The sequence below is a fragment of the Lygodium microphyllum genome, chromosome 4 (assembly GCF_053477565.2).
Source record: "Lygodium microphyllum isolate KBCC chromosome 4, Lygodium_microphyllum_v1.1.10, whole genome shotgun sequence".
NCBI lineage: Eukaryota > Viridiplantae > Streptophyta > Polypodiopsida > Schizaeales > Lygodiaceae > Lygodium > Lygodium microphyllum.
In genome coordinates, this window is record NC_141138.1 from 162,849,560 (window position 1) to 162,864,085 (window position 14,526).

The following is a 14,526-nucleotide window of genomic DNA, read 5'->3' on the forward strand; positions in this document are numbered from 1 at the left end:
TTCGTTTCACCTTTTTAATAGAAGCATCAACATTGGAAGAACTCTTTGTTGCATTTTCCACATTTACACTTATATTTTCTGTAGCATTCGATACTACTGAAGTCATTCCCTCTTGCATTCCTAATACCAAACCCCTTGGCCTTCCACAAGCACTTTGGCCTCTTGATAAAAATGAGGCTATAGAAGGATAAGCCTTTCTTTTCCTTGCCAAACCCTTTTGAGATTTGGATGGATCCATGGTCCAACTACCTACAATACATAAAAAGATCACATAAAGTAATGTACTTTATGTTATGATTATAATATGTATGCTTTTGAAAGGTTGTTATGTGAAACAACAAAAGGAGTTTGTCAATGTGTACCTGAAGGCTAAAAGCTCAAGTCGATATATGTTGGTGAATTGGATAGAGATTTTCGAGTTCCAAGCCTCCCACTCAATCTCCAATAGTATCTATTGTCACACAATATCAAGGATGCTCACATCCATCAAACACAGTGCATATTATACTTTGAGCATAACATTATATTTCAAGTATTGCATATTAAGCACCATTGGTAGATTGAATCATAATGCATATTATACTTTGAGTATAACATTATGTTTCAAGTATTGCATGCTAACCACCATTAATAGAATGTACAAAATTATGATCAAGGTAACCACTTGGTTGCATTCCAATCTATTGAAAAGAGTAAATAGATTATAGGCCCAAGGGCACATCACACCTACATTTGTATTGTTGGTAGGAATCTTTATTTTCTCTATAGCTTCATCTTGTCCATTCTCTATATACTTTTTAGACTAGGAAAATTAGTGTGCATGTTTGCATATGGTTCAAAAGTCCAAAAGATCATCTCTAATGGATTAAAGACTACATTTTTTCCAATAAGAGTCTCTCTTTGGAAAAGATAAAGCAAAATGTTAGATGATGTGCATGCACCAATCATAGAAGTTGGTTGAGGTATGGCTCCTAAGGATATGCATGAAGTTAGAATGAGAAACCCAAAACAAATCCTTAATGAAAGGGATAGTTTCTATCTCATCTACTACTTTTAAGTTGATTAAAGGGACCTACAAGTGACAACTCTTTTGTTTCTTTTCAAGTGTATTAAAAGAAACTACAACATGCTAGTTAACTAGATAATTTTCCCCTTAAATACAAGCTAGACTCCCCTAACCATTGTTATAGCATGCGCTTATTGGCACTAGTAACAATGGAGACCTTATGAGAATAACTACTATGCATATTATTGCTTACTTCAAAGATGAGCTTGAAAATTCATTGCCTTGTACATTTGATATTTTTGAATGCATTAGTTTGAAATATGGTTTTGGGTCATACTTTGGGCTCTAAAGGACTCACATTTCTTCCAATTATAATGATTAATGAAGCCTCACCCTTTCATGTTCTTAAATCTTACTTTAGTGAGCACTCCTTGCTAACCTATAGAATGCTAAAGCCTTATAGCTAATTAGTAATAGCTAATAGCTATTATGAATCATGACTCAAACTTAAACTCCTAGAACAAAGCAATTAATTGATAAAATAGAAAAATCCACTGTATCACTAGTGTAGGTACCTCTTTGGTTGAAGAGGCTTCCTCTTGACTCTTGAGTCTCCCTGGCAACCAATGGACCCTTGGGCCTCCGCCTATTGTAGTCACCTGAGACCTCAGACTGGTGATGACTCTTGAGTAGGCTTGTTGCTTCACCTCCGCGGCCTGCTTATTGTAATTTGTAGTCACTCTCACTCTAAGCCTCCAACTCCTGAGTCCTGAGCTACAGCAGCTCGTAGGTTGTGTTGCTATAGCCTCTAGCTATAGGCTATAGCCTTGAGCCTCAGCCTAGCACCTAATAGCCAAGGCCCAGGTGGATTTGAACCCAATGCCCATCACTCGTCACCAATTGTTTGCGGCAGCTCCAGCTTATGACTCCCAAGTCCCAAGCTCTACAAGCTACATGAAACTGCACGCAGAGCACAATGCTGCCTAGACGATGGACCGCGTCACCCTAGACTCCAGTGCCTTGCAAGTTGTAGCGAACCAGCAGCGAGCCTCGGCCCTCAACTTTCAAGCTTGAAGAATCAATGTTTGTCCTGCAATGGTGCAACCTACTTTAAGGTTAAGGCTTTAAGCCTTATGCTTCAATGAATCAGCTGCAACATGCCGCCTGCCTACTTCAAGTCTCAAGTACACTGATCAGTGATGAATCATGATTGTACCATTACTAAGCCTTAGTTTAGAGTCAAGACTGAGGACTCTGTTGGATGGGGACTAGAGCACTGACTCCTGAGCACTGAGCAGTGAGCACGCTGCACCTGCAGGTTGCATGATAGAGTTTGAACTTGAAGTCTGAAGGTTCAACAATGTCTGTAGCTTGTCTGCAGAGACTGCGATGTGGAGTCTCGACTCTCGTCTGGAGACGACTCTCGACTGCGATGTGGAGTCTTGACTCTCGACTGGAGACGACACACAACTCACGAGAGTATCGATTGAAGTCTATAGTGTACTGTGTATCTTCTTTGAAGTTTGTGAATCACACAGTACACTGTTTCTCCAATCTCGATTCTTGACCACATCAAAAGCTTAGATAGATTTAGGGCCGTTGATTCTGAAATCCTAGGTTTTAGTTTTAGATAAGGCAAATGAAATATACTAAATCGTAATATTAAGAGTCTTCCAACTTACGAAGTCACTAACCTAGTTAGCAGTTGAAAACTTGCAAGTTGCATAAGACTTGCTAGGTACTCGAGCCACCAATTCTTGACTTGCAAGTTGCAAATTGCTACAATGCTATATAGTATATAATACATCATATCAATATACAAGTTACAACTAGTAAAAATGAAAGGCAACTCGTAAATGTTGACATGCCAAATGACAGGGGCATTTGGATTGGGCATGTCTTGATGACAAGCAAATTTTAATCTTTGACTTGTAATTTGACATGGCATTTTTGAAAAGCCTTGTTTAAAGTTTTGACAGGCAAAATAGCCCTTGACAGGAAAAACAGCCGTCAAATTTAGGCCCTGAAATTTCCCGTCTCCCCCGCCCGTCACTGTGGCATGTAGCGATGACATCTGACCCATTGCTCTTTCTTGGGATTGGAAAAGGCCTATGTGATGGTAGGGGAATTTGGAAAACAGGACTAGGTAAGGCTTTAAAATTCAATATATGAGCGGGAAAAGATAACAAGTTTGATGATTCATCAGATCAGGGCTCCAACTTGCTAAACAAAAAGCAAAGCAGTCAAAGACGAAAGCACAAGAGTCAAACTATGAAGCGCTTCGATTCGATGGGGGACTACAAATTCAGCACAGCCACAAAGTCTGCAGTCTACAAGCAGACTTCGGTTCTCGCGACGAGACTGACATGGCAGGCGCAGGTTTCCAAGGCCCCCTTTATGGAGGAAAGACGAGGGCCGATCAATACACTGGCCATGTCACCTTCTATGTTGTGCTCGCCTGCATCGTTGCCGCCACCGGAGGCTCACTCTTTGGCTATGATCTTGGCATCTCTGGTGAGTCGTTTCCATCTTTGATGCATCCACTTTGCAGTATCTGTTCGATGCCGTTTTACGTCGCTGGTCACCGTTGCTTCCCTAAAAACAAAATTCTAAAATGCGATGTCTACCGTTCTTGAGAATGGTGCAGCTTGGAGCATAGATACGTGTTGGTTTAAGTAATCACGTGGTTCACGAAGAGACAGGAATGTATTTCAGAAACTAGCAAAGCAGTCCACGTTTGAAAGCAGTTCATGTTTGAAAGTGGAAGGGGTCGTATAGATTCAGACAAGGGAGGCAAATTTGAACTGATTCGGAAGAAATCCTTTCATGCAAAAGTTGAAACACTGTAAATACTTGCAATGTATCTATCCTCACCACACAAAAACAATTATTAACCAAGAATTGAGAGATCACACAAGAGAGCAAGGGAATAAGAGAGGTGAGGGTGTGGTGCACAACAAGAAAATGGGCATTTGCTTGCTCTCTTGTGTGATCTCTCCATTCTTGGTTAGTTACTGTCACTGTATGGTGAGGGTGGATAGCACGCAAAGCTTTTTCTTAAAACCTCAAGGTGCTGCATGCCACAGTTAACCTTAATCAGACAGTTTGAGAATCACTGATCAAGGAATTGAGCTCACAAATAAGGGCCCGTTTCAGAATCCACAGTGTGTGGGCTTTAGAATATGTTCTGAGCCACAAGTAACATGCCTAGTGGCTTTCGTACCTAGAACATCCATTTTAGTCAAGAATTCTACCTTGGCTTTACATAGCTTTTGTACCTTGAATATGCATTTTAGTCAAGATTTCTAACTTGGCTTTACATCACAGGTGGCGTTATTTCAATGGATGATTTCCTTCTTAAATTTTTCCCAGATGCATATGAGCATAAAACATACCACTCTAGTGACGAGGACTACTGCAAGTACAACAATCAAAAGCTTACAGCTTTCACTTCATCTCTCTATCTGGCTGGCCTCGTTTTCACGTATGCAGCCTCCTATACAACAAGAGTGTATGGTCGAAGAGTCAGCATTCTACTTGGTGGGCTGAACTTCTTGGTAGGTGCAGCTCTAAATGCAGCAGCACAAAATCTGCCAATGCTAATTATTGGAAGAGTCCTGCTTGGTGTGGGCATTGGTTTTGGCAATCAGGTAATGTGAAACATGAGTTTTTGCTGTCCCTCTATTGCTTGTCATAAGTTGGTGAATGGCTTTGACAGTGTGGTTGTTTATTTTTTGCATGTCAGTGGCTTGTGCAAGACTTGGCTATATTTGCATCCAAGAGAGAATAGGAATAGATGTCTAATTTGAGAAACACATGCAATAATACACAATGTTATTTGCACGTGCTGAGAATCAAATATTTCTCGTATTTTGTATGAGCAGGCAGTGCCCTTATATCTGTCAGAGATGGCACCTGCAAGTCTACGTGGAGCCCTGAACATGATGTTTCAGCTTTCAACCACTCTGGGAATTCTTGTGGCAAACCTGGTTAATTTTGGCACTCAAAATCTGAAGCCCTGGGGTTGGCGCCTTTCGTTGGGCTTGGCTGCTCTACCTGCTACATTGATGACTGTGGGAGGGTTCTTTCTTCCAGACACTCCAAATAGCCTGGTCGAACGAGGATATCATGAGCAGGGCAGGCTTGTCTTACAGAAAATTCGGGGAACACAGTGTGTGGATGCAGAATTTAATGATCTTGTAGATGCCAGTGTGGCTGCTAATGCAGTAAAACATCCATTCAGAAACATTCTGCAGAAGAGAAACCGGCCACAACTGGTTATGGCAATACTGATACCAGCATTTCAGCAACTTACCGGGATTAACACCATCTTATTCTATGCCCCCTCACTCTTTCAAAGCATTGGGTTTGGTGGAAACGCAGCTCTGTACTCAGCAGTTTTTACTGGAGCAGTAATTTGTGGAGCAACAGTTGTCTCTATAGCCTTTGTGGATAGGCTTGGTCGTAGATTTTTCTTTCTGGAGGGTGGTCTGCAAATGTTTATCTGCCAGGTATGGTTTTTCTCCTTTATTGAGACATATAAGTTTGGACTTTCACATATAGACATATGTTATGATGTGTGAAAATCACATTTTTCTTGCATATGTACTGGAAATTACGAAGGGAGATGTGGTCGGACAGTCTGGATTACAGATCGTTTCCACACAACGCTTTGATTACATCACATTGATGACCATAAATCACCGCTATGAGGCTGAATTCTCTTCATGCTCACATTTTAATCCGGCATTACAAGTAATGTTTATTGTGTGAACTCATAAGGGCTTATGCTATAGGAAGTTCTGCACCACAAACATGTATCAAAATAATTCGAAAAACACCTAGAAGATGGAATGATGCACTAAGTGTAGTTTAGTGATTATGCCAGAGAATCATGAAAAAGAGACACATACAGACACACAAAGACACATTTTTTTGCAACCAAGAGATTCAATCCTATGAATTTGTCAGAAACATTGAAAAAATAGTTTGGTCCTGATCAAAATCTTGGTCTCTATAGCAATTACAGAGGGACTGCTGTAGAGATCTCTTGAAGAAAGTCTGACCGTTTGTATCACCAAATGGGATTGTGAGATTTCTAATGGTCCATAGTGTCTCAAACATCATCCAAGCAAAGACCTAAATGTATCCCCTTAAGGTAGGGTCCTAAGAAATATCCATATATATTTGCTGAGACAATGAGAAGGAAGAGTGCCCTTAAATAACCTGATTTTTTATCCATAAAACCATGGAAATAGGGGCAAACCACAAAATATTAAGGAATTTGTCAAATACCAACTAAATACGGCTTGCCACATTGTTGGCTTTGCTAGGCTCGGGAATGAGCCTCTTTGATGAGAGGTAAGCTGAATCTCCATCATGTTTCTCTTTTCGTGCTTTTATGGCTTGTGTTGCATCACTTCAGGTTGGATCTATGAAACTGGCCTTTGGAAACAATCTAAAGGACAGTGATCATAAAACAACTTACACACACATGAAACAAATCAACAAATCAGCAAATAAACAAAATACCCACTGAATAGGAGAGCCAGAATGCTCATTTATGATAGACAACACAAGTTAGGCCCAAAGGTTGGTGCTCCTTTTGGTATTTCTTTATCACTGTTCAAAGCTTGCACATATCACAAGTGACTTGCTGTAACAAACTAGCACTCTCTTGATGCTAGTGATTCCCATGTGCCTTGGTCCTTGCTCTTGAATCAGCTTAGACTTGTCTCCAATTTTGTGTCCTCAATTGCTCTCACCAACCTTGACCAAATGTGTGACTTGTCTATCCATTCACATTAACAAGTGCAATGCATGAGAATGTATGTTGTTCTTAGTCCAATTGACTTGCAAAAGTGACATTGGAGGTGCAAATCTAGTTCCACATTGCTGCCCGGTTGCAAACAATGTGTAATGCAAATCTCAGTTCGAAACAGATCCAATCTGCTTTACAAAGCCTTAGTCTTGTTCATGTATCAATCCTAGTGCTTTGCTCTAACCTTTCCATGCCCAATTTATTGTCAAACTGAGTAAATTCAGACTTGCACTTCAAATTTGCATTGTTGCCACAGCAAATCAGCATTCAATACATGCCCATAAACAAAGGGCAATTGATCTGATCCTTACAATATGCATTCCATTAGGTATTGCCTTGTATTTCCCTAATTTTCCCATACATTTTCTGCGATGGAATGACTGAATTTCTGTAAGTGGTCAATTCATGAGTTGCAAGGTGACAGATTGTTTCAATAAATATTGCACATGCTGTAATTCTGCTCAGCAAATTGAATCTCAAGGGGAAACACCCAAGCTGGGCCTTAAAGGCATCCATTGGGTGATGAATCATTTTCAAGACCAGAGGATAATGGTTTGAGAGGACATGTTGTCTCTCTCCACCCACATATTAAGCACTCTTGAAAGGAAGGAATCACTCTGGCAAACACACATTCTATCTGATCTCGGCTCTAGCCTAGGTCCCAAAATCTTGAAGGGAATAAAAGGTAGACCCGGACTTGGAAGGATGGAGCTAGGACCACATATCTCGTTTCAATGATGAGGCTACCAAAGCATCCCATGTTTGGTGTTTCGGACCATCAATCATAGAAAGAGGCGAAGTTGCCTGCTCCACATACTCGTATGTATTAAAATAACCCATCACAATCCCTTGATGGGCCAAACAAAGACATTGCAAGTCCACCCAAAGCTATCGATAATCTTGAGTTGTATTGGGAGTATATATCCCCACTAGCCAAAGAGCCTCACCCTCATCTCCACAATCACATATTTGCCTTCAGCATCCATGCAAGTCAAAGAAGGCTGTAGGGAAGAGTGAACAATAGGCAAGTCCCCAAATCTACCAAGTGCATTTCCACTTAAAAACATCGTAAAATCCTTATATACATAAATAGAACCAGGCATTGCATCTTGCTTGTACTCCACTAACAAAAAATATCCCAGTTTTTAGCAAAAATAGTCCTCCACATACTATACAGTTTTCTTCTAGACTAGACACCTTTGACATTCCATAAAGCTATTCTCATGATAGAATAGGCAAGAGAAAACTATTGTTGCAGTGCTCTCCATTTGGCATGTGCATTTTTATTTGCCTAGAATCTCTTCACTTCATTGTGAATGACATCTACAAGGTCAATCCTTTGCAAATCAACAATCGACGCTTGGGAAGGAAATTGCTATTGTTTCCCTTGATTGAAGCAATCCTTCTTGAGAATCAAGCCGCAAAGCAGAATTTGAAGAACTCTTTTCTCCCACACCTATTGGCAAGAAAATGAAATGATTGGGGCCTAGAATTAAAACCCTTACCCCTTCGCTGACATGTTTGAGTAACATTCTATGGAGGGGTATGCATAGGAATTAAATGAGATTCCTAGTGAGCATGACGCTTCACCATTGTCACCCAAAGAACTTCCTTAAAAGCTTGATCATGATACAAGAATTGAGGTTCACTCATAGGCCTACCATCACAAATCCTTATGTCCTGTTTGCGTAGCAGATGGAAGAGGAGACTCATGTTGCTATTGAGATAGAGATAGAGGCTCTTGCACTTGTATATGCATCTCCACTTCTAAATCCATACGATGTTGTGACCTCCCAAGGTCATGATTAAATTCAGACAAAGTGTCCTAGTTGCCCACATCTAAACAATGGCTTGCAAATGTCTTCCATCTCAACTCATAAAACAAGGGATGCAAACCAGGAGCTTGGAAATGTATTTGAGTAGAGTGAACCTTACTAGTGTCCCAAAGCAAACAGGCTTGATTTCTATTGCAAAAAGCCAAGTGGGGCTACCAATACTTGCCCAAGAGAGTGCAAGATCAACGGAAGAAGTTGCTAGAGATGCGAAGGGAAGTTGATGCTTTCCATGGAACAAGATCCTAAAATTCCTCCAAGGGCCACCATGGAATAAGATGAACTAATTGTTTATCCAGAAACAAAGGGATACTTTATGTTTGAGCCCAAGCTTGTGGCATGTGAAAGAGAACCTCAAATAACCCTTTTGGTCCATCATAAATCTCCTCCACTAGAGGAGCTTGTACTTGTCCATTTTCAGCTTCCTTAAACAAATCACCATGTGAAAGCATACCCTCAAGCTAGGCTCCGATATGTGTAATGAGAGGAATGCAACCAGTAAAGTAGAAGATGGCAGCCCACTTATGGAAGGCTGCAATTTGCTGTAACACAATATCTGTTCCTAGAACCACCACCACATGCTCACCATCCAGTAAGGCAGATGCCTTACACTCAGTTGCATAAACGTACTCACTCATCAGGCTATTAGCTTGAGCCAGCATACCTTCGTACATGTCCCTTTCTCCTACAAAGGGTGGCAATGACCTTGTGCAAATTCCAAAGCGTTCGTCCCCATGGGATCCACCACTATCTTGTGGCATTTGCATGCTTCATTGCCTTCGGCATCTTCATGAAGGTCCTTTGCCTGAGACGACTCATCATCAGAATCCAAATCATCTTTACGTTCCACCCCGGCCAAGTGCCGGTCAATGAAATCCATATTGATGCCACAAGAGGTCTCCATCCCTCCAGAGCTAATTCATAGGTCAGTTAATCACTGTTCTGTAGGTCACTAGTGTTCAAGGAGTTGATCTACACAGCGCTGCATTGTTGCAGAACTTTCTGTGTCTTGAGGATTGATTAGGTTTTGCATCAGAGTGTCACACCTGTTTAGGGCTGTGCAGGTCTGACCTTCCTTGCGTGTGTAGGTTGCCACTTGAATAGCACCTGCCACTTGATCTGCACCCGTGGCCAATTATTCTCCTGCACCTGCCTTCGGTTTGTACTGCGCCTGCTAGCTGGTTCACTCCCCCGGGGCCTGCCTGCTGCTGATGAGATTGTGGGCTGACTGGCAGCGCCTGTCACTGTCTGGCTGAACACCACCACTCGCCCACAGCAGTGCATCAGTTGTGGTCCTCTGTCTGATCGTGGCGATGTTAGAACTGATCAGGAGGGACGAACAGAGGGTTCTCTCTCTCTCTCTCTCTCTCTCTCTGTGTTACTTTTATTACATATGTGGCATGCCTTTGCTTTAACTTGCTCTTTGATATTTATGAATTTCCCTTTAAATATTATTTTGTTATCTTTATAAATAATAATGTGGTGACTTTCCTTTTAATCACATTGTAAATAATTACATGGCTGAGAAATGACGAGTAACACTTATATTCTCCAAGAGATGAATGTTTAGAAGTTTATATTGTAGAATTTGATCACTCATTGGTCATGTATATAATGAGGAAATAGGTCTATTTCTCTGAATATTTCATGTATACAAGCTCTATGAACCATACTTTTTAATATATGTGTAAGAAATGTTTTTGATGTTTCCTAAGAATTAATACTGTAGGAAACTTGTTTGAAAAACTAATTTCCTACCTTGCCGTTCCCGAAACTTCTGGCTACTATGCTAATAGGGAACACCTATGGGGACCGGTAGCAGGAATGATCCACCAATTAAGAGCACATTCCCCATTCCTATCACTACGTTCCTGCAATCCTAGCTGCCATCTCCCCATTCTATGTTGCTACGGGGGACTGCTAAAAGTTAAACTTCTGAGCTACAATGAATCTGCCCTGTTGCAACTGACTTGCGGTAAAAGGCATGCGATGTGTGAAGCCTTGGCTATCACTTGTGATAGAAATGGCTTTGACAAAATGATGGGCTTACACAATAGGCATGGGATTGCAGGGCTTACTTCAGGTGATGTGCTTGCAGGAGGTCCATTATTGCTAACAAGAAAAATAAAATCTGCTGTTTGACTAGCAGGTAGAGCTTCTCCTGGTGGACGATGAAAAAACCTACAGTAAATTGATCGATTGCTGTCATCAATCTTCTTCTTACTTGACCAGAATAGTTGATTTTGTTTGTGAGGGTGCTTCATATCGTGTTCTATGTTTGGGGCATGCTGATTGTTGTTCGGAGTATTAATTGAGCATAAAGGCCCATGGGATTGGTAAACTTGAACCTTGATACAAGAATGAGGTCAAGGGAAAATGTACGACACCTCAACTGCTTTATGTTAGGGTATACTATTTGATATGTTATATAATCAAAATGTTATAAGTTTCACCGTTGTGACTGAATTCGACTTAGAAGATGCAAAGGTTATATTGAATTGTTGTCAGTAGTTTAGCTAGTTGAGAAAACTTTGTTAACTTTTGGGTCTTGCCTTCTGAGTGTTGCAGGTCTGCGTCAGCATCCTTCTGAAGCTGAATTTTGGAGGGCAGAAAGAGTTCCCAACAGCAGTGGCAAAACTTGTTGTGGCACTAATATGCCTCTTCGTAGCAGCATTTGGGTGGTCCTGGGGTCCGCTTGGTTGGCTGGTACCGAGCGAGATATTCCCACTAGAAACTCGTTCGGCTGGCCAGAGTATAACTGTGTGCGTAAATCTCCTCTTTACCTTCATCATAGCTCAGTCTTTTCTTGCAATGCTCTGCACTTTGAAGTATGGAACCTTCCTGTTCTTTGCTGGCTTGGTAGCAGCCATGTCAGCTTTCATTTTCTTCTTTCTCCCGGAAACCAAGAATGTGCCGATTGAGGAGATGATCCTCCAGTGGCGAAGTCACTGGTTTTGGAAGGATATGATTCCACCAACAGAATTTGAGATGGTTGAGAGGCCAGGAGCCAAGGAGAACTACGTGGAAAACGCCTAATAGACAGTCTTTTCCTTATGACTGCCAAGGGTTTTACTTGATTCCCCCAAGGCACCATCCCTGTACATCCTGTATACTCCTTTTCTTTTTCCACATCTAAGAATTGATACCTTTGCCTCTTCGGAAACACTTCCTGTACTGCTCAGTGCTTATACGTACATTACCATAGTGACCGAGGCTGCTGAACGGTGCAGTATATTGTGGCATTTTACTTCTTCGATTCCAATAATACAGATTTTCAGAATTTGCATTACAATAGTACTGACTCATTCACGAATAAATATAGTGCGATCCCACATTGTGAAACTTCTGTTCATGATGATCTCAGTAAATCAGTTGCAGTAAGGATAATAGACGTCATAGAAAAGTCTATTCCAATATAAAACAAGGCAATGTAATTGCAAGGGGCTTCCAAAGTTCTCACCGGTGAAAATCATGGGTGGAAAAGTGAAGTGGAGAGAGAGAGAGAGAGAGAGAGAGAGAATCTATCAAAACCCCAAGAACAAATCCTATGGCCCTTGCCTGTACTTAGGTCTAAGTATAAAAAAGCAATCAATGTGTGTGCATTGTGAAGTAGATAGCAAACAACTAGCCTAACAAAACATAAAATAAATTTGAAAAATAAAAATGGACTAGAACTTGCTATCAGAGAAACATAATTGGTCAAGGTAGAACTTATCAACACATATCTCGTTCAATATATAGCCATGTTGGTTACTTGTATTCTTAGTGAGCCACATTGTAAAATTATCAATTGTATATTCGTATGTTTCAAACAAACTCCCTTGTCTCAATTATAGCCTTGTAATTGTTGTACTTTGTTAATCCAATCTTGGTTGGTGATTTACATGCAAAACTAGGTTTTGTGCAATTGAAGTGAGTTTGAATGGCATATTTGAAGAGGAGACAACCCCCTTTTAAGGACGTTGGCTATTTAGAAGCCATGTGAGGTACATTTATAAGAGAAGTGGAAGGTGAAAAACGAGTGATCTTCATTGATGTAGATGGATGTGAATTTTATTTTAAAATGGGCAATGGCCCTTCTTGATGAGGAATTATTGATTTTGGCGAATCTACTAGAGGAAAATTAAGAAGAGTTTGCATGGTTGTACAAGGGTTTGGAAAATTTGGATGTGTTTGTATGGTTGTACAAGGATTTGAAGGGGCAAACTCATTGGCCTTTTCTTTTAATGCAATCATGGGTAGTAATAGGAAAGTGTCAGCCTATAGGCATGCTATTATCATTATGCTACATGATTTCGTGATTTTATATTCTTTAATGGACTTTTACGAGCTTGCTTTTTGTTATTGATAAAATACTTTTTTGTTGTAATTGGCATCGATCTTAACATGGCATTGAGAAACTTGTATAAATCAAGACTCATGGGGAACATAACACAAAAGTAGCACTATTACACCGGGCACCATTTAATTGATGGACTCAATTGAGTACCTTAGACATTTGCTCACAATTGACACGTGAATATCACATGCATTTTGTCTTGAAGCAATGCTTGAAGGATGAATTTAAATAGTGAGGAATGCAAACAAGGTGTCCTTTGTGATTAAGGGTCTTAATATCAGTCATTGATGGTGTCAACCATACAAAAGAGGAGTGCAAACAAGGTGTCCATTGTGATTAAGGGTCTTAATACCACTCATTGATGGGGTCAACCATACGAAAGAGACATAGAGTTTGTGTAGAAAGGAGACACCAAACCCATGAGGAGCCTTCAAAAAGGCAATTGGTACATGTGGTTATAAGCTCACCACCAATCCCACCAAGCACTCTGTGCCTAGATTCTCTTGGTGGTTCATAGTGGGGTTCAAAGGATTGATATCAATACATGTCATCCTTATCATAGCAATGTGTTGCAATATGATTTGCTCTCCCATAGTAATGATAGACAATACTCGGTAGTAATAACTAAATATATATTGAGTATAATCAACAATCGTAATAATATCTAAATATTCTAATAATCATAATATCTAGTCAAATAAACCAATAGGATGCACAATTAGGCACGCCACACTCCAAATATCACCATGGAAGCAAATATTATTTTAAACTTCAAGTTTTGTATTGCTACTTTTGCAACAACTACCACGATCCACCTTTATTAAGATGGATTTGCATAAGCTGTGTGTCTAAGTGTACAATGTATTCATTATATAAAATAGTTATTAGTTTGCTGATGGAATGTTTCTCATGCCAAACCCAACGTAAGCAAACTTAGATTCTAAATTTGAGCATACTTTACACAATCCAGATTCTCAAATTTTCAATAGTTTGGTCAAGGTGATGTATTTGTAAGTATTGATTGGGTTTACTCTAATCTCTTCGCCTAAAGGTGAAATCCAAGTATTGCACCACTACTTATAGAACCTACCATAAGGTCAATTGTCATCATTTTAGTTGAACTTACTTTAAATTTAAGCACAATTGTAACTCAAAATCCATTCTCTCTCTCTCTCTCTCTCTCTCTCTCTCTCTCTCTCTCTCTCTCCTTTTCTAATACTGCAATGGAAAATAATTTCCTATGAATCAACATCCACCATGCCCATCATGCTCTTATTACCCCTCCAAAAGCTTGCAATATGAATCAATGTCTACCATGCCCCTCCAAAAGCTTGCAACATGTTTCTGGTGGAAAATATTCATGATAGTACATTTAAAAAATGAACATTAAAGTAATAATTCTATATGTGAATCTTGTAACTTATTTAAACCCATTTATAGACACACATTTAATTCAATCATGCACCATAATCAACCACAACTCTAGAAATTAGTAATCATGTTTCAGGTGGAAAATATTCATGATAGT

At 40.1% G+C, this 14,526-nt stretch overlaps 1 protein-coding gene across 1 annotated transcript; it reads left to right on the forward strand.

Annotated features, from left to right (window-relative positions):
* Positions 1-3,238: 3,238 nt before the first annotated feature.
* LOC148037853 (sugar transport protein 7-like) lies at positions 3,239-11,954 on the forward strand. Its single transcript, XM_087676816.1, has 4 exons — positions 3,239-3,520; positions 4,334-4,656; positions 4,891-5,517; positions 11,228-11,954. Exons 1-4 carry the CDS (start codon positions 3,373-3,375, stop codon positions 11,693-11,695), a joined length of 1,566 nt encoding a protein of 521 aa, XP_087532942.1. The 5' UTR covers positions 3,239-3,372; the 3' UTR covers positions 11,696-11,954.
* Positions 11,955-14,526: the final 2,572 nt, after the last annotated feature.

Bases quoted from the DNA above. Each gene is read 5' to 3' on its own strand.
- LOC148037853 (XM_087676816.1), top strand. From the start codon at position 3,373: ATGGCAGGCGCAGGTTTCCAAGGCCCCCTTTATGGAGGAAAGACGAGG. The intron at 3,521-4,333 runs GTGAGTCGTTTC...TTTACATCACAG, and splicing joins CTATGATCTTGGCATCTCTG to GTGGCGTTATTTCAATGGAT. The intron at 4,657-4,890 runs GTAATGTGAAAC...TTGTATGAGCAG, and splicing joins GCATTGGTTTTGGCAATCAG to GCAGTGCCCTTATATCTGTC.